This window comes from Protomyctophum parallelum (genome assembly GCF_964188405.1).
Source record: "Protomyctophum parallelum genome assembly, chromosome: 7".
NCBI classification, from domain to species: domain Eukaryota; kingdom Metazoa; phylum Chordata; class Actinopteri; order Myctophiformes; family Myctophidae; genus Protomyctophum; species Protomyctophum parallelum.
In genome coordinates, this window is record NC_139705.1 from 36,635,863 (window position 1) to 36,663,107 (window position 27,245).

Sequence of the window (27,245 nt, forward strand, 5' to 3'; positions counted from 1 at the left end):
TTTTTTTCGCCACTAGGCGGGCGAGAAAGACTTCTGGGAAAAAGGACCGTATCCCTGTGAGGGAAGTACGTTGCGCTCAGAATCTGAGCGGACACTCCCCTTTCCGGTCTGTGCATACCATGAAAATAGTCCGAAGGGAATACAATTCCAAATTGAATTGTAGTAGGCCACCACGGCTCAAGGATCAATTGTTTCCCTTCCGTCTTATTTAGATGTAGCGCCCACTCCATGTGGAACCCGCCCCTGTCTTTTGATTCGCATCTCATTTGAAACGCAACCCACTGGGCCACGCCCCTGCTGCACAGGATCTGAGGCCAATTTTCCTAGACTAGGGGTTCAGTGTCTTGCTCAAGTGCCTCTGGCGCCACCAGTTTGTCCTTGGCCTCTAGGGAGTGTGCATACAAAGTTTTACACAGATCCGTGCATTTGGAGGTAAAAACACTAATCGGCCAGTTATAGCGCCACCATGAGGCTGAGTTGAAAATGTTCCAGTGTCATTTCTTCCTCGGCCTAGTGGGAATGTGCGCGCACAATTTCACGGAAATCGTGAAATTGTCACGGAAATCGTGAAATTTTGTTCATGATGTGCAGCATTTTGTCTGAAAAATCTGAAAGACTCGTTTCGTTGAATGACTCTAGAGAGACTGTGTACCAATTTGCGTGATGTTTGGACAAAATCTGTATAGGTGTACTGTCCAAAAAATTGTTTTGCACAAAGCGGCCTCCTGGTGGCGATTATAAGAGGCCAATGTGAAAACCTTGGGGCAGAGGTTCAGCTGTGGCATTCAGGGAGTGTGTGTCTGTGGCTGCGATCAAGCCAACGGTGTCGGAGATTATCTGTCCACAGACTGATGGACGGACACACGGACGGACACACACACACACACACACACGCAGACGGACGGATGGAGTGCAAAACATACTCTCTCCCCATGCTTCGGCCTGGTTCAGACAATAATTGGGTGAGGCATGCATTTCCAACTTGCATCGTTCCAAGTAGGCCAGTGCCCAACGGGCACCCCTCTAGTTCATAATTAGACAAGATTGTTCTCATGATGAAATAGGTATTGTGTTATGTGTTCACATACTGGTTGTAAGAAATTATACATTATGTGAATGCAGGATGTGGCTGAGAGATTATCTGATTAAATGCTCGGTTAAATTCCATGTTTGAAATGTTTTATGAATCATGTTACGGTATGCTCATTCAAATGAAAGTTTATGGGAAATGAAATTAAATGGCCCTTGAAATGGGCTGCTAAAGTGTCTGAATTGGTCAGTTCCAGCTGATGAATGCCATTTTAACATATTCCAGTTATAATCTGTATGCATAGCAACATTCAACGTGTTCATGTAAATTGTGGATGAATTATTGGATTTTTTTTTGTAGTTGTGGATGAAATAGTATACATGTAGGTTTTGGTTTGTAGTTCTAGACAAAATAGTAGGTTATTGTTTGTAATTCTTTTGCCCCACAGGGCTAATGGAGTTCGGTTACAGCATGTAAAAATTAATCACCATGAAGTAGTCTTTCACCAAAAGCACTTGAACAAATGCTGGTTCCATTCTTGCGCTGTGTTCGCCAGCTGCACTTTGAAGCCAACACACTGACAGGATGGCATTCTGAAGGGCTTGGAGGATGAAGCTTATAGCCTTTCACTTTTCTCTGGACAGCCGAGCAGGTGATAACAGCACAGCACATCTGCTGTTCGGCCAAATGTGGAATAACCCGTAGGCGTACACTTTATACTGTATGACATTGCAGTATAAATCATTTTAAGCAGACAGCACAGCATGGTTGATATTTTCAGCATCAAGGCGCCATCACCAGGCAGATGTACTTTAAAATAGTTAAAATTCCAACTGTTCCCTGGATTCCCTAAATGATAGTTGGGAACCAAATGGACAAACTATGCGTACGTGTAAATTGTGTATGGTGGTACATTGTGTGTATGGTACTGAAGTGTACATTGAGGAAGTGTAAAGTACTGTAGATGGGTAGAGATAAAAGATTTTATGAAATGGGGGTCCGTGGGTGGCCATTGAAATTACATATATGCAGAGAATCCCTTACGTGGAGCATGCACATGGATGCTGGTGATCAGGTGCAGCCGTGCAGGACAAACAGAAAATAAACATAACATTTCAAACGGCCTCCCCAAATCCTCTGGGATCTTAACATCGATCTGCAATAAACAACAAAAATTAGTATTGACGTCATATCTGTTATGTGAGCAAAGATGAATACAGTTTCGTTAAAACACCACTTTGGCTTCACCCCTGTGAGAACTGAACATTCTAAAGAATACAATTTCACTTTACATACCATTGTTTCTTCTCCTAGACACAAATGCAGCTTTGAATTCTTACCACTACCTAGTACTTAATAATAGAAAAAAAGGAAAATAATGTAGATACATCAATTAAAAAAAAGTTTTGGCTGAAAGACAGCAGACAAAATGGGCAGAATCCTGTTTGTGTTGTCTCATCATTTGGTTTCACTCGGGTCGTTGGCTAATTGGGAGCAGGTATGTCTTGTGGGCTACAGTAATTAATCCCCTCCATCGCAGCATCCTCATTAATAATGCATTTTTTAACAGGTCACGACACAGCGAGTGGATTTAAGTCTTTATCCCGTAGACTGGGCAACCAAGCCAGACGTCCGCAGTGCGAGCCAATATTTCCTGTCCTGTGGCCGGCGTCCAAGTTAAACACCTCTCAGGACTGGCTTATGGCTCAGCTTTCCCTGAAAATAAGACAACCGAACAGGTTGCATACAGTATTAGTAAGAAGCACTATTACTGAAGTAACTTTTTATAAAGATATGTGTACTGTACAAATCCTGAGTATGAATTTAACTCAAATAACATAAAAGGGTGGGACCATACAGGGCCTTTTGTATGCTCGCAGATACTCTTGGTGTTGACGTGCAAGATTGTGTTCTACAGGTTCATACACGTGTATTAGATGTCTGCTTTGTGTGCGTACGTGCGTGCATGTGTATGTTTAAGCATCAAGTTCCCTATGGGTAGCAGTGTTTGTGTGACATTGTGTTTGTCTTTCGCTGCGCTGCACACAGCCAAAACTCGGCGTGCGGGCCGCGAGGTCTCTGTCGGACGGCGGCGGTCGGGGCTTTGATCTCGGCGGACATGAAAAAGCTCTGTTTTGTAGAGCGTTTGTTGTTCTGGGTGGTGCTGTACGTTCCTCCTGTTCCTTCGCGTCTAACACTTTATTTTTCTGCTTCTGTTGTCTTTCCCCCGATCCTTTATTTTGTTTCTGTAAAAATGATGAAAATCCTTTCATCTTTGGCTGCCCTTCACTGTCTCACTCTCTGTCTGTCTCCCTCTCTTTCTCTGTTTATTTATTTATTTCTGTTTTGCTGTTTCTCTCTCTCTCTCTCTCTCTCTCTTTTGCTCTCTCTCTCTCTCTCTCTCTCTCTCTCTCTCTCTCTCTCTCTCTCTCTCTCTCTCTCTCTCTCTCTCTCTCTCTCTCTCTCTCTCTCGGTTAAACCCTCTGTTCAATCATTGACAAATCCCCAGGTGTCCTCCTCAATGTTTGTCGACCTCGGGGGAGAAGACCGATTGGCTCGTCCCTCCCCCAAGGTCCCGCCTCCTGTCTCACCCATCCTTCCTTCATTTCTTCCTTTCTTCTTTCCCTCCTGTGTCCCAATCAACATCAGACGACCTCTCTCGCCATCCTCTCCCTCTTGTTATCTCTTAACTCTCTCTCTCTCTCTCTCTCTCTCTCTCTCTCTTTCTCTCTGTCTGGCTCTCTCCCTCTTTCTCTGTATCTCTCCTCCCCCCCCCCTCCCCCTCTCTCTCTCTCTCTCTCTCTCCCTCTCTCTCTCCCTCTCTCTCTCTGCGCCCTAGACTTCAGAGAGCCAGCATCAATTAAGTAAGCCATAGGGTTCCCTAAGCCATTAGGCGTATTAGTGTTGGGTCCGTGCCTGTGCCCCTGTGCTCAGACAAAGGCCTTTTAAAGCCTCGTGGAGCATTTTGGCTGCCGTGAGTCCTGGTTTTTAGGCCTGCAGTCTATTCCAGACACAGTAGGCGGTAACCGTATAATGCTGCACTGTGGATGGCTATTATTTACTTCATTCTCCGTCTTGGTGGCGCTAATAAGCAAGCTTGTTCTCCCTCGCGGAAGTTATTATCTCAAAAAGCAACCGCAAAGAGCCAATGTCGTTTATTGACCGCCGATTAACAATAGTGACGTCCGTGCAGGAGTGATGCCCTGTGTGATTAATGACATCCAGTGATCTTCTGCCTGCCTCGCCGGAGGTTGTGTGGTATATATTTAACCTCTGGCAATCGCTGCTTTGTCCCACAGGTCACAATCACACACCTCAGCTTCTCAACACTGCCAGCCTGCACTCATCAATCATGTTTGATTTTCTGCCATGAGGCTTAGATAGTGGGATAATGGTTGCGTGCATGCGTGTGTTGTGTGTGTGTGTGTGTGTGTGTGTGTGTGTGTGTGTGTGTGCGCACGTGAGCGTGTGCCTCTATGTAAAATAAATGCACATACAGTTGTGTGTGTGTGTGTGTGTGTGTGTGCGCGCGCGTGCGTTTGTGAGCCTCTATGTAAAATAAATGCACATACTGTATATGGTTGTGTGTGTATGTGTGGGCATGCATTTGTGTCTGTATGTTAAATAGGTGTTTTGTACGAAGTGTGTGTGGTGTGTGTGTGTGTGTGTGTGTGTGTGTGTGTGTGTGTGTGTGAGCATGCGGGTGCGTGCGTTCACACGTGCACTTGATCAAAATGGAGAGAGAGCACACTCTATTAAGAGTTTGACATTTGAAGACCTCCCACTCCAAAAGACCTGCTCGGATTGTTCCTCTCTCCCCGTCCCTGAGAGACGAGGGCGGCAGTGGGGGGGGCACAAAGGCAGGTCCCCCGGGGAGGGGGCTTCCATTTTCCCTCTAATGAAGCTGTCCGTCACACGGCTCGTTGACAGAAGGCCGGGACGTCATCACTCCCACCTGCCCGCACTCCAAATCCACATCGCTGTTAACATCCTGAGCGCCCAGCCAGCTTCTCCCAGAGACCTGCCAAGCGTGGGGCAGGGCTGGGCCGCATTTCAAATCCCCTGCTACGCATTCAAGGATCCTCAGTGTTTGGTTTTTAAGCCTTTATTTTGACGGCAATACTAGACGAGAAAGACAGGAAATGCGGAGACACAGAGTATATAGGGGGAATTCAGCAAATAGTTTGGCCAGATGGGAATCGAACCGGGACCCGGGGCTGATTAGGGCCTTGTGCAGCCCTTATTATGCCCTTATTATGCAGCCTAAACAGTCGGTTATCTGTTGGGCCTCCCAGGTGTTCATTTAACTCGGAATATATACTAAACTCTCAGAGTGGCAAATTGATTAGGGTCCAGTTGGTTCCATTTGTGTACAGTAGTACACTGCTTTTACGGTTTACTCTCTCACACATGGTTTAGAGTAAACGGGAGACATATTATCCCTTTTATTTCAATAGATTTGCACAACTATCTGGACTGTTGTTAGGTCAATTAATTAATTTCAGTGTTCTGTTGTCGTCATGTGACTCTTCTCTCCTGTGTGGTATTTTTCTCAGCAGTGTGACTGAACTGTTATGGTCCTGCTACACTGTAAACGTCCTCTGTGTTACTTTAACTCGTACAGATGCCGCACAATATCTTTTCCACTGTTGAAGTTGAATCTTTGGTTGGTTGATAGGCGTGGTGACCGTCCTTGCACATTGGCACACTTCATTTTACCACACTGATTATAGACAGGGCAACATATAGCTTTAAGTGCTGGAAATTCAAATAATGTGGAAAAACAGTACACGATAAATATGTACAAATCTATACATATGAACAGCTAAAATTTCCCCACCCCATCATTCAGAAAACATCCAGTAGAATAGATAACATGTTGTGATGTCAGGACTCAGGAGTGGAAGAAGTCCATCGTAAACTCACCCAAACTCTGTATAAACAAATACATCTTCAATCAATATACATTTGTTAATCCTTCCAGAACATAGCAAATAGGCCTAAAATGAGACATTTACAAAGTACAGTAAATCCAGTATGTATATTTCTACCTCCACTCATAATCCTTCATACCTGGACTGCTGCTTAGTTAGCAGTTATGGAGAACCATTCTCATTTTAAGTAATTTTAATTATTTTTTAAAAGCAAGTTGTCTAGATGTGGACTACATCGTCGTCTAGTATGTAAACTATTATGTAAATGTCTGAACTTCTCCCTTATCTCCACCGACGTCAAATAATGGCCTATGTATCAGCCAAACCTATTGGTCGGGCTCTAAATATAGTTTTACCGCGAGTGACTAATTCCCGTGCTAGTTGCAGTGGGCTCCCCACCCGCCTCCCCGCTCCTCTGGCTGCGACCACGCGACAGACTGTATCAAATATGAATGACTATTGACTGACTATCGTAAACGATAAACACACAGACCTCCCCAACAATATCGCCGAGACGGTTTGTTTATTTGTGGACCATTGGACGATTTAAGATGACCCCATGTTATGTTATTCTCCATAGAGAAACTTCCGAAGGGGATGAGCGATTGCGTCGACTTTGGCGCTATACTAATAGTATAACGCTTTACAAATAGTATAACGCTTTACAAACACATCAACCGTCCAACACTGGACCTACAGTATACCTATATTATTATAGATCTAGTGCCTGGAGCGAGGGAAAAAAGAGCGGAGCAAGTACAGAGCCGACCCTGATCAACTAACTATTAGTTTTACACAGTAGAAGGTTTAGGTAGTTAATCCTAGGCTGATTCCTTGCTGGATTGAACTTGAACTTTGGATATTTCTTTCTATGCTTTATTGGTGTCCATGAAACCACTCCTCCCATTTCTTTAGCAGTCCAGTGGACCATTCACTGTGTGACCAGGAAGTAGGCTCTACTGGTCCGGCCCTGTGTAAAGTGTGATCTTGAATGAACTGCACATTAGAAACGCCTGTCACTGGTCCCAATTTAAGCCACTCAGTGGGAATTATAGCTGCATGGATGCCTTGGCTGTGGATCAAACAGGTTTTGGTTAAGAGTATGCAGTTTTAGTGCACACACACACACACACACACACACACACACACGCACACGCACACGCACACGCACACGCACACGCACACACACACACACACAGAAATGATAAGCCAGGCCAGCGAGATAATCGGGCCAGGTTTTGCTGTATTGTTCCTTCTGTGGCTTAGCGACCAGATTGTACTTTCATACTGCCAGCGGCTGTAGCCTCATCGCTGAGTTGGAGTTTAGGGATCTATTAATTTGAAAAGTGACTAAACATAAAGAGAAGATATAAAGAAATGATCACCTTGAAACGGACAATTTGACCACCAACGCCCTTTTTTTCCATACTACGGCGTTGAGGGGTGCAAATGGCAGATCATTGCATCGAGACACATTTTAAGCTTGTACTATTTTTACAGTTTTTTGAAAATCTTTTCAAACTTTTTCCTATTGACATGACCCTAACCCAAATATTAAGGATGACAGGTTCAAATTGGTTAACCCTAAGTATCCTATAAGCTTCAATCAAACCCAGGACCTTCTAGCTGTGAGGCGACAGCACTAGTACCGACTGTGCCACCGTGCCCCCCAGCTTCAAAGCATATTAAGAAAACACATAAAAATGCCTCGAATGCCTGCCTGACAGAATCCACGGTCTGTTTTGTATTCAGTGTACCAGTGATTCTAAAACTATTCTGGCTCAGGGCACCCCTGTAAATAACCTTTTCATCCACGGCACCCCAACTGTTCATTTTTAGAACCTTATGTCATATTTATAGTAGTCTCACGGTTGGTTGGAGGGGGGCATTCACCAAAAGCCGACAGCTACAAGCTCACGCTGCATAGTGGCGTGTTGTGAGCTGTTTTTGTTTTTGTCAGAGATTTGGTGTAGATTGAAAAAGAACAGAAGTGCACTGCTATTCAGGTCTGTTTCACTAAGTATAGAGGGTGATTAAACTGCATTGATAAACTGCATTGACTAAGAAGGTTTAGCATTTAGCACACACACACACACACACACACACACACACACACACACACACACACACACCTCAAAGGCTGGAGCCTCCCACACTAATATTTGATTTTGCTGGCGTCTCATATGTTCTCACAGAGGCAGACAGAGGGGACAGTGTGAGCTCTTCTTTAGGACTGCCAGTTGGGTTGCAAGCTGCAGGTCAGCACTCCACCTCTGACTAATAACTGGCCCAACCAGCAGCCATATGTGACGCCGCAGGGGACATAAACCTTCATCTTCCAAGTTCCCTCTGTGTCTTGTAGGGTCCTTCAGTGCATCCTATAGGGCCTCACCAGCTAAATGTGATATAATATCAAAATACCCAATATACATTGGCTGTTTGAAAATAGTCAATCCAAAATGTGAGCTGTGTAACATTTTTTGAAATATTCTAATACGTCTTAAGTCTTTTATGATGTTCACTGGCACAAAATATTTTTATATTGCCGGGTCCACGGCAGAATACATTATGTTGGGGGTCCTTGATCTTTACGGTACATCATGTAGGCTACATCTAGAGTTATTTTACTAAAACAAAGACCTTGACCTTGATTGTGACCTTGACCCTTTGGACACAAAGGTTAACCTCTTTCAACCTGTTGTTCCTATTTTGTCATTATAGGGAAAAACTAGGCTATGTCAAAAAGTCGCCCATGTGAAGTGAGGCACTCTTATCATTGTATATTAAATATTATCTTGACGTAAAATAGATACTATGCCTCTTTGCTCAGCCACTATGACGTACAATTCTCCATTCATTGTTAATGGGAATTTAATGTTTCACAAAGCTCCGTATAGGAGTGGTTGCACCACTCAAAAAAACTCTTTTAGAGTAGCCAATTATTATTACCCAATATCTCTCAATTTTGTCATTATGCCAGTTCCTTCCTTCCCACATATTTCTGTGTTGCCACGTATGTTGTACCCATACTGGCTCACCTGGAAGTAAGTAGCCCCCACTGGGAGGACGTAGGAAGTAAGGAGCCCCCACTGGGAGAACGTAGAGCCTCAGTCCAACATTCCAGGCACCGCCCGAGCCCGCAGGAGTACATTCAGAAAGAATCACTCTCCCTGCCCGCTGTCTCGTGTCCCTCCCCCGAACATGTGCCAATTTTGTTCACACAGACACTTGGCCAAACCGGATGCACTGTGTTGGAGCCTCTAGTCTCTGCTGTGGTTGGCAGGTACTTTACCTCTTCGCCACTCGAGCGTTCGTCTTCTCAAGTTATTTTGCAAACAAATGGCTTATTCGGGAAGGATCACTAGCATAACATGCAGCATGTGTGGACGTATGCATAATTTGACACAGCAATAATACGTATAGATTATTTATGTTGCAGTGAATCCATCAGTCCGGCATGTGCAGCTTTTACATTGTACATGCAAATGTATGCATGTGATAATAAACGTTCCAAGAATATAGCGGAATAAGAAATACACCAGCTATAGCCTCATCCACATAGAATGCACTGTATATTGTGGTGAGGTATAATGTATAGGGTGTTGTGAGAATGGACAAGTGCTGTGGCAGCATGTGTGGAAGAGACGCAGAGGATCGCTGACAAAACATTTAGAATATGTGAGGCATCTCCACAGGCGCCTGAGATGCCAGGCACGCTGGAGGAAATGAGAGCAAGACAGAGGGGTGGGGAGAAGAGGAAAGAGGACAGGGGAGAGAGGGGAGAGAGAGAGATGCATTGTGAGAGAGAAGGGAGAGTGGGGGTGAGTGCTGAGAGAAAATGAAGGCTCCACATTTCTGTGTGTGTCTCTCTGAATGTACTGTAGCGTGTTCGAAGTGAGTGGTTCACTCAAGTTCATGAGCAGCGTGGAGAAGCGTATTACGCATATATACAAACAAATGGATGCTTGAGGGATCAGTGATTGGGTCTTTCCGGACAGTCTCAAAAACTTAAGACACGATGACTTCAAGTCCTGGTCTGTCATCTGTCAGCCTCTGTGGTGAATTAACACTGTTCATTAATTTTATAATAAAAAGGGTCTATTTGGTTACAGATAAAGTTACAGAGTTACAGATAAATAAAAAACCTGTCCATGTCCAATTTTGAATTTCCTGCATGTTTATGTTTATGAGCCACTTTGCCTACGCTGTTCAACAACACAGAGAGCTGTTTGTTAAAGTCTTGAAGGATTTCTCAGATGGCTCTTCCAGTTGCGCTCTGACGTGCAAAACTATATCGTCGGGAGCGATCTCTTTGGCGCTTTTGTTGACCGTTTTAAAACAATGAAAGCACATCGCATAGCGTTCGTCCACCTCCTATAAAGACCAGGCCCAGAGCAGAGGGAGCGTCGGTACGCCACAGACAGTGTGACAACCTGATTAAAATGCCTACCAACCCAGAGAGCTGTGCAAGGCAGGCCTCCGCTCGCTATTCACCCCGGCCCAGGCTCGCCTGTCGTCACGACAACAGACCACGACAAAGAGCTTTCTCAAGCCTATTGAGAATGAGGCGTGTGTGTGTGTGTGTGTGTGTGTGTGTGTGTGTGTGTGTGTGTGTGTGTGTGTGTGTGTGCGCGCGTGTGCGTCTTGTAGGGAAGATACCAGTTTGTGCAAGCTAGCCGTGGGTGGTAATGTATGCAGACAGTGCACAAACACATGAATACACATGCGTGACCGACCACCAACTCCTTTGCATTGTGGGATGACTGCACAATGACACACTTTAGCCAACGTGTCCCCCCTCCCGATGACGTGATGCTCAACCGTGTGGCATATGGCCGCGCTGAATTTGATCCGGATACACGCGCGCGCACACACACACACACACACACACACACACACACACACAGATGAAGCTTTTTCCATGAGAATAGAACGGTTACGCCCCTTTTCTTCTCGTGTATCATCATGCGTCATTTCTGTCTGCTTTGTTTTGGAACGGTGGCCCATTTATATTAATGTGTGTGCCCCTCAAGATGTTTTGTGATTTGTTTGTATTTGAGAACACATTTTAATGTACAGTGTTAAATTAAAACCTTTCATCTCCGAGATGTCTTGTATCCTGCAGTATTTTCTTTTTTTTTATCCCATGATTTTGAAACCCATTTCTCACCTAGTGTCAATTATCTAATGTAATCCTGGGCGCTACACTTCCTCTGCCAACCTGGGGGGGGGAGGGGGCAGCGGACTGACTTCATGCTTCCTTCTTCTATGCATGAGGAGTCCAAACTGCTTCTTTTCACCTGACAGGGGAGAGTTTACCCTGGCTGGACATAGTGTGTGGAAGGAACACGTTATTCCGACCAGGAGTCCAGGATTACTGCATGTTTTTTGTGAGGGTACCTACTACCCTAGTGGACACGGAGAGAAAATGCAAACTCTGCACAGAAAGGCCCTTTCGCCAACCCCTCCTCGGTTATGGGCACTGATGACGCGGCGGAGAGAGCGCCCCCCCCCCCCAGCGCCCACAGCGTCGTCCCCAGCGGGGAAATCGAACCTAGGACCTGCAGGCGACAGCACTACCAACTGTGCCACCGTGCCCCCCTAGTTTCCCCCCCAGTATTTTCAATGTATTCAACAGCACTTGGCACTAAATGTTAAGCCGCAATCCAATGTTTGTTTGTGAATAATACATTATTGTAGTGTATGGTAAGAATCTGTTAATACAATATAATTTGTACATCTGCAGTGGTCTCCCTGCTCTTCCATTGAGACATTTAGACCCAGGTGTCGGATATATAGCACACCTACGGATTCGGAAGTAGCGCTGCCTGAAGCTCAAAGCGTAATATCTCCCCTGCCCAAGCAGGCTTTCCACCGTGGCTCTGCTATTTTTTGTAACATCGATGTTATATATACATCCGTGTACTCCTTGGCGTGGGGGGGGAGTCCGTTCTCATGCTTTGTCATCCATTCCTTGTGTGTATCGTTCTCACACACTCTGGTGTCTCGGTGTGTCTCTGGGTTCCTGTGGCAGACCAGCGGGGAGAGGGAGCTCTGTAATTGTGGCAGATGTTGGCCGCTGTCCGGCGTACTGTGGTCCCTGCTGAGGCAGCCCACCATCTCTCGAAAGATGTGACACACACACACACACACACACACACACACACACACACACACACACACACACACACACACACACACACACACACACACACACACAGTGCGTGTACACACTCGCACACACTGTTATACCGCTAGGCTACTTTCATGTCATACTGTATGTATACTGTATATGCTGTACCGTGGGATCTTTTTTTAGGTTCTGAATATATTATTTTAGGCACATTTCTTTGCATGGGTCATGTGTTTTCACTGAGCTATATTTAAGAAAAGCCATTTTCTTTTCTTTTTTTTGTGTGTGTTGGGATGGGGGCTAACCGTATATGGAAGATGTACTTTAAAAAGCTGCCAGAATGTACACTGGTCATTTAGGTTGGTCTGTCCTTGGTTAGAAGGTTCAACGGGGGCCTCAGCTGCTCTCGTCAATCATTCTCTCTCTCTCTCTCTCTCTCTCTCTCTCTCTCTCTCTCTCTCTCTCTCTCTCTCTCTCTCTCTGTGTCTCAAGCAGATCTCGTTTAAACCCCCTACTTCCTCTCCAGTGGTCTTTGAACCTTTGCAATGTTTAACAGCAAAAAATGCACCATCAGTCCCAGCCCTTCATACTGCAATGACAACCTGGCTGTCCGTCTATATGTCTGTCTGTCGAGCCCTCTTGGTTGTTTCTCACTGTTCGTCTGCATCCGTCTGTCATTCTGTCTGTCTGCGGGTCAGCCAGTACACTGGAGGGTTAATTCGCCCCCCTTATGAGCTATAGAGCTTTTGCCTGAAAAGATGGGCCAAATTTATACAGATTACAAACCCCTGTGGGACCACCTTCAACAAGTATTGGGTTTAAGTAGAAGTGTAATTGGTTAGAATTTGTCGCCTGCATGTGAAATTACTTAATATTTATCAAATGCATATTTCTCACCTAATTATATGATCAGAAACTGATATTTTCAAACAATTAGTTTGGCACAGTTATACATATGTGTCCAGGTGGTCACGGGTGTGTGTTTATCGAGCATTTTGCAACGGCTTCCAACTCTGCTCAGCCAACCATAATCAAGGGCCGGAGCTATCCGTTTTATAACATCCTGTAGCAGTCAGCTCAGCTAAGCACCTGCAAGCACTACTGTCAGCCAGCTGAAAGGACACCAGTCTGTCTCGCTGTGTGTGTGTGTGTGTGTGTGTGTGTGTGTGTGTGTGTGTGTGTGTGTGTGTGTGTGTGTGTGTGTGTGTGTGTGTGTGTGTGTGTGTGTGTGTGTGTGTGTGTGTGTGTGTGTGTGTGTGTGTGTGTGTGTCGCGGCGCGTTGAAGGTGGAGTTTGATGGGTATATAGGCTGCCTTTCCAAGGGAAGTGGCTTTTATCCCTGTGTGTCCGTTCAGTGGAGCCACTTGGTCAGGGAGAGGAGTGAAAGGGAGTCTATTCCCTCACAGAGACTCCCTTCACCACACAGAGGTCATTCAGACAGACGAGGAAGGGAGAGAGAGAGAGACCCTCTGTTTCTGTGTGGACGGCAAGAGATAGAATTTGCCATTGACCTAAAGAGCCATGGACATGGAGAAGGGCCAAGCCAGTGTACATCTGTCTCTCATAATATTAGCACTCTGTAGTCTCTCTCTCTCTCTCTCTCTCTCTCTCCCTCTCTCCCTCTCTCTCTCTCTCTCTCTCTCTCTCCCTCTCTCCCTCTCTCTCTTTCATGGCAAATAATGAACAGCATGAATTCTACAATATAGGGAAATACCAGAGTTGTGTGAAGATGCAGTTCAATTTGAGGTACATTTCACTGCTCCACACGTGCTTTTGAGTATGCAGACCATAATAAATTAATTGCCTTATGTTATATAATATAATGTATTAGTATTTGTATTTTAATTAAATCCAAAATAATTCGGTTTCCCCTTTTGAAATCTTGGCATGGAGAAAGGTGTACAGTCTGACGTCAGACTAACGCGGTCTGATGTCAGACCAACATAATTATGGTCACAGTCTTTAGGATTAAAATTCTTCTGGTCTCGGTCATGACTCGGGCTCACATCTTGAATACGGCGCGGTGGCCAAACTGAAGAGACCTAAAATGATTTGACGCATTCTTGTTAGATTGTTACCGTCTTCTAAAGTTCACAAATACTAGTGTGAATGCAGGGAACAATGGTTTAGAATCTAAACCATTGTCCCCTGCATTCACACTAGTATTTGTGTGGGGCCCTCCTATGTCCAGCTTTTTTTTTTTTTTTTAAGATATTTTTTTGCGGCTTACGCCTTTTTATTGATTTTGTAAGGGACAGATAGTAGGCTGACAGGAAACGGGAGAGAGATGGGGGGATGACATGCGGTAAAGGCCGTGTCGGGTCCGGGAGTCGAACCCGCGGCACACCGCGACTGGATCACCAGTCCGGTGCCCAGACCGTTACGCTACGGCCTGGGCCTATGTCCAGCTTTGAGGGGGTGTATAAACAGTAAAAGCAAACATTGAAGACAAAAGTGTGTAAACACACAAACATGGAAGACAAAAGTGAGGATGCAAATTGCGATTGGCCAGAATGAGATGATGTATCATGACGTATGATGATAAAGAGGTGTATTTATTTTTAGTTTTTTGACAACATCCTCTGCATTTATCTTGGTCTTGGTTCTAGTGGTCTGTTTGCACCGTTCAGAGTCCTAACAAGCAGACATTACAGTATACCTGTAGTTTATTGAATAGGTTCCAGTCTTTTATGAATATGTGTTGTGCCTGCCAGAGGCCTGTCTAAAACTCAAACAGGCGTGTGACCGCGCCCGCGCCGCTGTTGTCTACTGTACTCTCTGGAGGAGATCCACATATCTAGAGTTCCACAGTCTAGGGCCTGGGGTGCGACGCCATGCAGCAGACCTACTGGAGCACAACAGTGCCAGGCTGCAAGGGGCTCTGTGGGCCCGAGGAGGCCCCCACCACCCCCTCTTCTGGAAGAGTTGCCAACCCCTGTGTCTCCTCTCACTGACCTCACATATTTTATGGGGTCCTTAGCGTTCAGCGGGCTGTCACGGATCATTAGGAGCTTTAGAATTGAACATGAACAGCGGACACTCTCAATGATTAATAAACAGATGGGGGGAGAGAGAGAGAGAGAGAGAGAGAGAGAGAGAGAGAGAGAGAGAGAGAGAGAGAGAAAGAAAGAGAAAGAGAGGGGCAGAGGGAGCAGGGCAGAGGGAAGGCCAGAAAGTCAGAAGTTCAGTGTTCAAGCGGGGTGAGGCCAGGGTGTGTACTAGGCCTCAGTGTGTGCAGTATTTCTTTGCACAGACACGTACACGCTATCGCTTATGTGCACCGTGTGAGATACTGCACGTGAGTGCCCCCACACGGAAACCATTGCTTATTTATGTGTCCGCCCTTACACTTAGACCTGTGTGTTTTCAATCTGGGCTCTACAGTTGTTCAGTGAGTGTAGACCCCTCCCCTCTGTCCCCTCTGACAGGCTAACAGTCCACCAGTGGTTATTTATAAGCACTTGGAGCGCACCAGCGCTGTTCCACGCTCTGCATACCAGACACGGTTGATGAACTCTGGAGATTGTTGGCTAGCGGCATGGGAGAAACAACCCCCCCTCTCCCTCGAATTCCCCTCCCCACAAGCTGCTCCTGCATGGTGTGGCGGTATTCATGTTATTACAAAACACTTTGCACGCCGGAGTAATAGCTGTAGCGGAAGTATAGTGATGACGGTGGATTCAGCATTTGAATATTAGAAAGGCTATCGAAGCCAAACGTATAGTAAGTGGCCGGTGGTAATGTTGTGGTTTCCCTAATACTCCCCTATACCCAGTGACGGATTAACCCCTCTCAAGGCCCTGGCGCTTCACCAAATCAAAAGGCCCTACAGATTCAGTCAATTAATTAATTAATTAACATGCATGCGTTTAGCGCATATCCACTACTGCCTGCGCTGCCCGCTGACACACAAGACACAGTAGGAACTGCCGCACTGGGCACAGCCTTTCCAACTTCAGTCTCTGCTAAACTGCAATTTTCCCGAAAAATAATTAGCCTATATCTACAAGCTCCATTAGCAGGCAGCAGCAGGTTTTGTCTAAATTGTCTTTGTGGCCAACAAATGTAGCTACATTTGCAAACAGTGCTGTTGACCATGTTGTTACATGGTCCATATATAACATGTGTGCACCAACAGACAATGCCAACATGCTATATTAATATTAGAACGTTTTAAAGACAGATTCATTATTGACGACAATGCAACCTGTGGGTGCAACGTCACTCAAAACTTTCATAATAGCAATTAAATTAATTTACTCACGAGTGCTGGAATCTTGAAATGGAGGATGTAAGAAAACACTTTTGTTGTATTAGAGCAGGGTAAATATGAAGTTTTGCGCCAATGTCTTGTTTATATTCCTCTTTACATAGGCTGTACGTTATTGTCGCAACAACACACGTTGGTCGGTCTGAGTGAGGGGGCCTTCCTGAGCAAGGGGGCTTCTGACGGCGTCGCTTACTCGCCTCCCCTCTGTCAGAGGAGGAAGCGACGCGCAGCCGTGGGGAACCCCCCCAAACAGACTGCCCCCCCCTCCAGAAAACTGCTACAGAAACTCTCAGAGAAGACCAAAAACACTAGCGGGGGTTCCTATGTTGCGTTATATTTTTCGAAAGAAGCAACAGCTGTACCTATAGTCTCGTACCAGGCCCTGCAAGCTTCGGGCCCTGGCGCTTAAGCTCCACCTAGTTCCATTGTTAGTCCGGCTCTGCCTATACCCTTTTGGAAATGTAGTCCCTGGTGTCAGCAAGTCAGCTGGTCAAGTAGTACTGCCTGAAGCTCTACACACGCAACACCTTCCCTGGCCACGTAAGGATTCAGAGTATAACTTTGGTCTCTCACGTGGGTAGTACATGAAACTTAGAGATTGCAGCTTTGAACGCCAAGCTCCATGTATGGCCCTTTCCATGAATCAAAGAACAAACAAATAAACGCAAAAATCCTGTAAATGTGATGAATTATTTTACCCGTAGTAAGGTCGTGGCCATCTCCCCTGAAGAATGACGCTACTGTAAATTATTCTACAGCAACGGAAAAGGCCAACCATGTCAAGTGAAAAATGGAATTCCCCCATTTTCTCATACATCAAGTATTTGTAACTCTCAGAGTGGACAGATGTCACAAAATGGGTCCATTTGCTTACATTTGTCCTCTCTCAGACTTAAGTTAACATTCTGGTTTTTACTGTATATCTGTGGTACATCTCTCTGTTTCCCACCCTGCTGACCTCATGCTGGCTCTTAGCGGAGCCCTCGTCATTGCTGGGTACTAAGGGGAAGTTCCCATAGAGATGGGGTAGCCGCTGTTGTGGGCTATAAATACATTGACTGCGACGTGTCAGACTGTTAAAGAGCAGGTGAGGACGCCAGCGGAGGCTAGTAGTAGCGCTAAGACTCTTGTCCTCTGTTTGTCCCTGAAACAGCTGCGTGAGGTTAACTAATAGACGGTTAAGTCAAGTATTAACTAAACAACCTGCTGAGCACTGTGACTGTAGCTCTGACCTTTGTCTCCCAACATAAGTGGTAAGGCCAGGACTTGAAACTAATGTGGCTGCACTAGTCGCTGTGAATAAGAGCACCAGCTAAAGCTTGGTTAAAATATAAATGTCACATGCAGTTCGGTTGACAGTTTTATCAAAAACCTTGTTGCTTGTTGCTTTCTGCTTTAAATATTTAGATTGCTCCAGAAAAGACACTTCTAAAGGCCCTGACAGATATAAAAACACCAGTAAGGCGTGTGTCAGTGACGCTCGTGTCAATGGCGTGTGTCATGTGAGGCCACTTGCACACCATAATTGCATCACAATTATTAATAATTCAAATTTCAAACCGCACCAACCCGATTGGAATGAGGGAGGTAGGCCTGATGTAACACACCCACTCATGGACACACATGTGTGCCGTGCCTGCGCACATGCATGCACACACGCACACGCTGTTTTATTCTGTTCACTTTGTTGTACTTTACCTCTACTCTCTGTGCTGCCTGTATTCCGAGTTTTCCGACTGGCAAAGCTGAGCTCTTAAACATGAACCTTGAATTTGTCAGGGTAATTTTGCCCACCGACACTTCTTCTTCGTCGTTTAAAATGCTGACGCCACCCAGTTAATTAAATACTTACAATTTCAGTGCAGACCGTCGTCCGTTACATAAAACATATTTAGAGCGGACTCTACACTAGTACAATGCAAGTTTGAACTCATCAATACCTTGATGCCCCCCCGCCCCCCCCCCCCCCCAAGAAACAATCCGGGAAAAAAACTGAGAAATATTTTGCTAGCATAACTTGCTCTCGATTTCATGATCCAAAAAGCGTTCATATTTTGAACGAGAGGCGGATGAGGAGAGCGCCCTAGATGAGCAGATACGAGGCATTCTTTCTGCCGTGCTAACAGGCTAGTGAACGGTAAGCTAATGACTGAAGAGCTAAGCGTACGGTGGCAGAGAGTCCGACAAAAAATCTGAGGATGCGCTAGGACGTGCACGTCCAATGCATGCGTCGTCCCTAGGACGTGTGAACACGTCGGATGGACGGAAACGGTTAAGGTACTAAGAAATGCGCTGTTCTGAAAGACGTGTCAATAGATTGTGACGAGCACACTTGACACCCAGCAAACTGCCTGTTCAATTATGAAATTTGACATTTTAGACTGGTTGTGAGCCCTAGTTTAAAGGTCAGGGGGTCATCCTCCAGGGACCGTGGAGGTGCAGTGTGCATGGCAAATTCCATGTCAATCCAGCAGGTTTTTATTTATTTATTTAGATGACTTGTTTGGGATTAAGATGGGCCGGTGCAGCTCAGAACCCTGCTGCTAGTCTGGCTAATAACTGAAGCCACATTCTGCTCTGCTCTGGTGCCCTCTCACATACTGTACATGAGAGTGCAACTGAGACAGACTGTGGTACTGATTTGAATTAGTGTAACATAATGTACAAAAGTCATGACCATGGCTAATTTATAAGAGCGCCTAGATCTACAAGATTAGAACGCATTGTGCTGCACCGTGTTGAGAATTTGTAGATCAGTGCAGTGCAGTTCAACTGTAAGTAAAAAATACCCTTTCTTCTTGTCTTTTGGGACTGTTGAATCTTGTGTGTGTGTGTGTGTGTGTGTGTGTGTGTGTGTGTGTGTGTGTGTGTGTGTGTGTGTGTGTGTGTGTGTGTGCATGCGCACACGCACGCGTCTCCTCCTTGCACCCTTTGGCAGCGGGTGAGGTTATCGTTCAGCAATGACAGACTTCTTTTTTCTTCTCATGAATAAATAAAGAGGGGGGGTCTGAGACACACTCACCCACTTATCAGACACACTAACACACATGCACCTGCTCCTGGATGGACCCCCGGCTATGCACACACACACACACACACACACACACACACACACACACACACACACACACACACACACACACACACACACACCCACACACCCACACCACAGCTCATCTTCTTAAGATTCCAGATGCCTCCTCCCCAACCTCCGTAGCTCTCATCTTGCGTTTTGTGATTGCGACCCCAGGGGGTCTGCAGTTAGACAACATGACTGCATGCAACATGGCACTTAGCTTCACAGCATAGTAAGAAACATATCCACTTGGCAGAATAACATTACACAAGGTGCTTTTGCTGAATATTACAAATTAGATATAAATTGCAATACAAGTAGTCACTACCTTTCGCATCTAATAATTTGGTTTATATTCTTGTGTGTGTGTGTGTGTGTGTGTGTGTGTGTGTGTGGGTGCGGGCATGTGGATGTGCACGTGTGCATGTGTGTAATGGCTTCAAAGGCTTGGGTGTGGCAGTTTCAGGGGTTATTGCTAGGCTTGTCAATTTTATATCATGATGCAGCGCTGTGGAAAAAATATCACTGTATGATATTTAAAAAATATATATATTATCATTGCTACTATTAATATTTGTTACTATTAGTCTAAAGCTACCGTGTAACCTTTTTTGTGAATATATATATAATGTTATTTCAATGTTTGACCAATCTGCATGGTAGAGTATAATATAACTTAAATAGCCGGGTGGCTGTATTTGGTCTCCCTGCTCTTCTACTATACACTTATATCCTGTGTTCTGGTAGGACCACTGCTGGTAGACATTACACAAAAGATTGCATCGCTTTGTTCTTAATGGATTCCTCAGTAGGCTATAAAACGTCTTTTAATTTCTGATAGTTCTTTGATGTCACACATTGTTTGTTTTTGGTTCCATTGTTACCTCTCCTGTCGAGGTCGTGTTGGGGTGAGCGTGATGGGTGGAGGGTTGGCTCTGTTCAATAATTAAAGGGGGTTCATCTCTAACGGCAGAACATCAGCCATTAGAGGTGAAGGTGCTATGGTATGGAATGGTTGGTCACTGTTTTATGGATTGCACAGAACTGAAAGTAAGTGGAATAGTTAGATGAGGGATGAGGGAACTTGTAGATCGACTATTTTTGGTGACAAGATTTGTAGTAGGGGAAAAAAAGAGCAATGTATCTTCTGTGTTTCTACATTTTCTAGGTGGAGTTCTGAAGAAAGGGCTATGATTCCACGTGATGAGGAGCACAAGGCCTTCTAAAGCGGAGAATAGGACACAGATGGTCAGATACTGCAAATGCCTTTTTAATTTACTGTACATTTTAAACTAGTCAGAATCAGAAAGCATCTTTCAATGATTGTACTTGACATGTAGCCTACTGAACATGCTAACTTAACATTTTACAATGTCCTCGGTATTGGGATAACTTTAAATTTGAACATGCCTTAATTTCTATGTAACCAATGAGCACTGTCAGCCAGCAGACACCTTTCCTCACTAATTGAAGTTCCACACCTTTGTTTGTCTCCCAAGAATATTTGCCATGCAGTACGGGAAGACCCGGAACTCCGCCCCACTATTCGTCCCCGTCCTCGTCATCCTCTTTTTCAGTACTGCGGCCCTCGGAGGCCACTCCTACCCTCGCTTCTCCAGAAATGACACCGTCTTCCAGCACCTGGCGCTCCACCCAGACCCCGTGGTGGGGACGGTGTTCGTGGGCGCCATGGACCACCTCTTCCAGCTGGACGGCTCGGACGGCCTCCGGCTGGAGCAGGAGGAGAGGACGGGCCCCGTGAGCGACAGCAAGGACTGCCTCCCACCCGTCACCGAGTTGAACTGTCCGCAGGCGCGGCGCACCAGCAACCACAACAAGCTACTGCTGGTGGACCCGCAGGCGGACCAGCTCATCACCTGCGGCAGCGTCCACCAGGGCGTCTGCCAGAAGCGCAGCCTGGCGTCGGTGCGCCAGGTAAATACAAATGCAAATCACTGGCGTTCAGTCGGATAACTCACGGATAGATTTAACCAATATTTATTTTAAAATGAGTATGCATATAATACTTTATCTTGGCTTAGCTACATTTTTCTCCCTGCTCGGCACAATTAAACACCATCATTAAACATTAAGAGCAGGGAGATAAATATAACATAACAACCCCCCATGGGGAACAGGAATAACAGAGCCCACCGGTGGTGCTGGGGTGGCGGTGGGAGCAAACATCACATAACAACCAGGAACCATATGCAGAAGGAAGGCAGAAAGAAGCATGCAGTCTAGCTGAGCTTAAATACCCCACTCAATTGGTCAGCTGACTGCCACATCAGCGAATGACATGTGGGTCTAGCAAACGCTGAATATAGCCACATACAGTAGTAATGCAGCATTGAATATATGTACGCACCCTTGAGCATAGCATGAAGCCGCTCGAGTATTTCTGACTGAACTAACTCTGCAAGTTACGTATCATTCCTTTAAAACAGGCCTGAAAATCCACCTTTCCGCAGGCCAAAGGGAGAGGAAATGATCGCTCCTCCCTTAGTCAAGTGACTACCCCTCACCTCTTTATAAACCCCTTCCTTTTTTCCCCAACCTGTAGTCTATTTGTTTTGTGATGATTTGTTATGTTCATGAATTGAATACCCAGGACCTGAATGGAAACAAGACCGCAAGGTCTTTTATTTGTGGTAGGGCCCTATTCTCGTCAGTGCTAAACCCCTTATCCCAAAAACGTCTTTGCCTTTTTCTTTTTTTACTATTTTGAAAAACAAACATCAAATTGTTCAACTAGCCGATCAACACGTTGTGAGATTGTAGATCGGCTATTTGAACTATTAAAAAATGTTTTTCAAAATGGTAAAAAAAAAGGCAAAGAAGTTTAAGGATACAAGGTTTAACATGGACGAAAATACTTTGACTGTACTGTTTACATTCCTGGTAAAGTAATAATAAATAATGAAGTATTCAATCAATGATTCAATCAGGTCCTCTTCTCCGCCGAGAGGCCCGTGGACACGCAGTACGTGGCGGCCAACGACCCGTCCGTGTCGACCGTGGGCCTGGTGGTGGGGCCGCGCGGCGCCGAGCGCGCCGTTCTGTACGTGGGCCGCGGCTACACCGCCAGCCACCCGCCCATCTCCACGCGCCACCTCTCGGCGGAGCCCGTGTTCTCCTACGAGGAGACGGCCAAGCTGGCGGTGGCGGGGCGCCTGTCGGAGTACGACCACAACTTCGTGGCGGCGTTCGCGCGGCGCGCCCACGTCTACTTCCTGTTTTACCGGCGCGACATCAAGGCGTCGAGGGAGTACCGCACCTACGCTGCCCGGGTGTGTCTGGAGGACACCTCCTTCTACTCCTACGTGGAGGTGCCTCTGGTCTGCCGCTCCTCCGCCTCCTCATCGTCGTCCATGACTTACAACCTGCTCCAGGCAGCACAGGTATACCTCTAAAGACTAAGAACTGTAACCGACAATGATTTGGGCTATATGCACACACAACATTTGGAAAAGAACTTGGGGCTTTTCCCTAGTTCCTTTTCCCTGTTACCGTTGATACTATAATGAAAGCTCTGTTCCATTCTGGTCAAACAGAGTCAGGGTGCTGCTATTGTGCATTGGCTCACTGGAAACACTCTGCTACACCAGTGGATCTCAAAGTGTCCTTGAATGGGTTGCAAATGGCCCTGTACGGATGTATAACTCTACAAATGGAACCAAATGGACCCGTAACACTCCCAGAGTTATGGGGGTCACTGTACACTAAACGGAACAGAGCCTTAATTAATATCATCGGTAACACCTGTGAAGAAAGTACTGAAGCGGTCCGGAAGTAGGAAGAGATATTCTGCGTGCATATAGCCCATTATACCCTTGCCACGGCCACGGAGGACACTCTGAATGGCTGGAGGCCCAGGGTATGCATAATTTTCAGTTAATTGCACAGCTTCGATGCAGCAGTGTCATCCTCTAAATTACCAAACTTTTAACAGTCAGGTACCTCCTGAGACAATCATCTTTCCCCCAGCACTGTGGGGGAAACTGTGGGGAAGAATATTTTAATTATTAATAATTTTAATATTCTCAAATTTAGCATACATTAGCATACATTGTTACCATGGGCATCAGCTGATGGAAGGTTACGCAGAGTGTGTGCGTGCATGATGCATGAGACAGAGACTGAGACAAAGAAAGAGCCAAACAAGAATGAGAGTGTGTGAGATGAAATGAGAGCTAGAATACATATTTCACGATACATCTAATCATTGTCTGAGGTAGTATGTAACGAAAGGTGTAACTAGCTAATTCAAGATTGCAATTGTGGCTTTTGAATGGCGGCAAAGTATTATTCACTAATACAGTAAATAATTGTAAATAATCTTTGTTTTAAAATAATGGATGTATCGTGTAGTCGGGATTAAGCTGAATTGAACAGCCCTGCGCAAAATAATTGTAATTTAAAAATGAAACGAGTGGTGTTTAGATTGTCCACTTAGTATTCTATCTCATTTCAAATTGTCTCTGTTTTAAAATAATGGATGGGTTGTGCAGGTGGGATTATGATCAGAATTTAACAGCCCTGCACAATTCTCTCCTCTGTCGTACGATAGCATACAGTGTGTCGCAGTCACAGTGTAGTTTTTTCATTGTTTGAAAATGTTTCACATTTTACAAAATGTCTTTTTTTCTTTCTTTTTTTGCATACAATGACCTGACCAAAACAGGTTGAACGTGGTTAAAAACACGACATATGGAAGGAAGGCGTGGCCTGTTTTCCACTCCCTGATTGGTTGGCTCTGTGTGTCCGTGTTCTATACCAGGTGGGGCATAGTGGAGGCCGGGAGGGCGAGGCCCTGCTGGGGGTCTTCTCCGCACGCGTCAGCTCCACCAACAGCAACCCCTCGGACTCGTCGGCGCTGTGCGTCTTCCCGCTGGACGAGCTGGACCGACGCATCGCCTCCACCCGAGACCTGTGCTACACCCAGGACGGACGGGTGGAGGGGGGAGGGGAGGAAGTGGCCTACATTGAGTACGAGGTCAAGTCCAGCTGTGCCAACCTGCCGACGGTACGAAATGTTCTGCATGCTGTGGAGCCGTTTTGGTTTTCAGCAATCTGAAGCTGGGTTTTAGTAGAGCAGATCAGATTCTCAGGATAACAGATTAATAATGGTGTAGTGTTATCTATGATCTTTGGCTTGCTACACTTCACACTCGTGTGAAGGGTAGCGTGGCATTGGTTCGACCTCCCATTAGTTCGACCACACTATCCCTGACCTAACCCTAACATCACAGGAATCCACGGGTGATTTTTAACCCGCAGCACGGATTAGTTGTAACCCGCCACGCATGTCGTGGGAGTGGGGCGCTCATGACGAGTCTCAAGTGCCTGCCCACCACCGTGAAGGTTGTGCGTTACTTCTTTTTACTTATGAAATGAGAGCTAGAATACATATTTCACGATACATCTAATCATTGTCTGAGGTAGTATGTAACGAAAGGTGTAACTAGCTAATTCAAGATTGCAATTGTGGCTTTTGAATGGCGGCAAAGTATTATTCACTAATACAGTAAATAATTGTAAATAATCTTTGTTTTAAAATAATGGATGTATCGTGTAGTCGGGATTAAGCTGAATTGAACAGCCCTGCGCAAAATAATTGTAATTTAAAAATGAAACGAGTGGTGTTTAGATTGTCCACTTAGTATTCTATCTCATTTCAAATTGTCTCTGTTTTAAAATAATGGATGGGTTGTGCAGGTGGGATTATGATCAGAATTTAACAGCCCTGCACAATTCTCTCCTCTGTCGTACGATAGCATACAGTGTGTCGCAGTCACAGTGTAGTTTTTTCATTGTTTGAAAATGTTTCACATTTTACAAAATGTCTTTTTTTCTTTCTTTTTTTGCATACAATGACCTGACCAAAACAGGTTGAACGTGGTTAAAAACACGACATATGGAAGGAAGGCGTGGCCTGTTTTCCACTCCCTGATTGGTTGGCTCTGTGTGTCCGTGTTCTATATATTTTTAACCCGCAGCACGGATTAGTTGTAACCCGCCACGCATGTCGTGGGAGTGGGGCGCTCATGACGAGTCTCAAGTGCCTGCCCACCACCGTGAAGGTTGTGCGTTACTTCGAATGCACCGCAGTGCATCCGGCTTTGTAGAGTGTCTATACGAACACAATTGTCCCGTGTCTGGGGAGGGATGCCAGGTGGGGAGGATGATATCTGTCTCTCTGCAGGCACTCCTACAGGCTGTCACCTGTCAGCAGGGAGTGTTGGCCGGGAGGAGTAGGACAAAGGTTCAAAGGGGCTCAAGGACACTTCACCACACAGCCAGGATAGGAGCATATATTAGGCTGACATAAGTGATAGCGATAATGTTGTTTTTCCTTTTAGCTTTGACTGACATGTACTTTGCTCTGCTGTCTGACGTCAATTCCATCTATGGTCAGGTTGAGGCTATTACACTACTTCACTGTAGTCTACCACAGCTCATGTGAGAGAGATGGAGGGACAGGGAAACTAAATGGGGAAAATAGCCAATCTGCTATATTTATTTACTCTTCTTGAAAATGTTCACCTGTATAATGGCATGCCCAAAACAGGGATGCCAGGTTGAAAGTTGTCAAACTTGAGATCTGGAGTATGGAGAAAAACATAGAGATGATGGTATGAAGCCTTTTTAATGAGGTCCTTGTCAAAGCAGAGAGATGATCGGCAGGATGGGTGCCCCTTCCTCTGCAGGCCCTGCGGCGACCCCCCCTACTCCCCTCGCCTCTGCCCAACGCCTGCCCGGCCCCGTAAGCCCCTGCAGAGCCAGTTAATGGGATCAATAAAACAAACTAACCCCGGATCAGCTCTACCAACGCTTAATGAGCTCTGACAAGGACGGACAGGAGCGCTCGTGAAAGCCAATGACATAGAAAGATAGATAGTTGAGAGAGAGATGGAGAGAGGGACACAGAGAGAGAGAGAGAGAGAGAGAGAGAGAGGGAGAGTTCAAATTAGGATATTGCAGAGTAACAGATCCTGTAGCCAGATGAGCAAGAAGTACAGATTTCCAGTCTAGCCAATAAGCCAGTTGTCAAACATTTGCATGTCAAGGACCCCCAAGAACCACTGCCAGAGTGAGAAAAACGTCTCATTCAACTTCCTTGTTCAGGGACCATTATCTGGAGCTTGAGCTTATTGGAGTGGTTGTTTTGCAATCCCATGTGTGATGCCTCTCAGCATGAGTCCACTTTAATCTACTGTATATGCTTGCTGTAAATCGCCATTAAAATGATTGAATGGCGGCGAGTCAGTGGCTGGAAAGTAACAAAGACTTGTTTAAAATACACTTGACTCATCAAGCAGCATTAGTGTCAACCTCAATTTAGCTCTGTTAATCTATTCTATGTACTTTATTTTTTTTGGAAGACACTATGTCAGTGGAATTTACTTTGTGAATGGATATTCAATTCAGTTGTGTAATCGAGACTCTTCAAGAGCCTAAATCTGGTTGCTGGAATTGGGGCAGAGGATCACACTCGTAAGCAAGGGGTGGAAATGCGAATCCTTGAAAACAGGTGATAGTTATCTGTAAGTAAGTTAAACAACTAAAGTCAAGCTTAATACCTAATTCCACCTAAATCCTGTCCTGGCCTTGTATTTATAGACTGAAGATGTCACCTCTGACGTCATTGTTGTGATGTCAGAGTGACATCTCATATCCTTCGTAACAAGTTGCTAGATTAATGAATCAATCAATCAATCGATTTGTATTCTATTTATTCTATCGTACAATCTCGAACAATAAAACAGTTTGCATTACAGGAAGACTGTAAAGAATGGAGAA

At 45.4% G+C, this 27,245-nt stretch overlaps 1 protein-coding gene across 2 annotated transcripts in view; it reads left to right on the forward strand.

Annotated features, from left to right (window-relative positions):
* The window catches only part of plxnb1a (plexin b1a), an 83,880-nt gene that overhangs the window by 17,114 nt on the left and 39,521 nt on the right, over positions 1–27,245 (forward strand). For both annotated transcript variants that reach the window (XM_083770136.1, XM_083770137.1), the window contains exons 2-5: positions 20,611–20,690; positions 20,942–21,377; positions 22,391–22,843; positions 24,223–24,468. In XM_083770136.1, coding sequence (XP_083626262.1) covers positions 20,952–21,377; positions 22,391–22,843; positions 24,223–24,468 — 1,125 coding nt within the window. In that variant the 5' untranslated portion in view covers positions 20,611–20,690; positions 20,942–20,951. The remainder of the gene's footprint in view (positions 1–20,610; positions 20,691–20,941; positions 21,378–22,390; positions 22,844–24,222; positions 24,469–27,245) is intronic.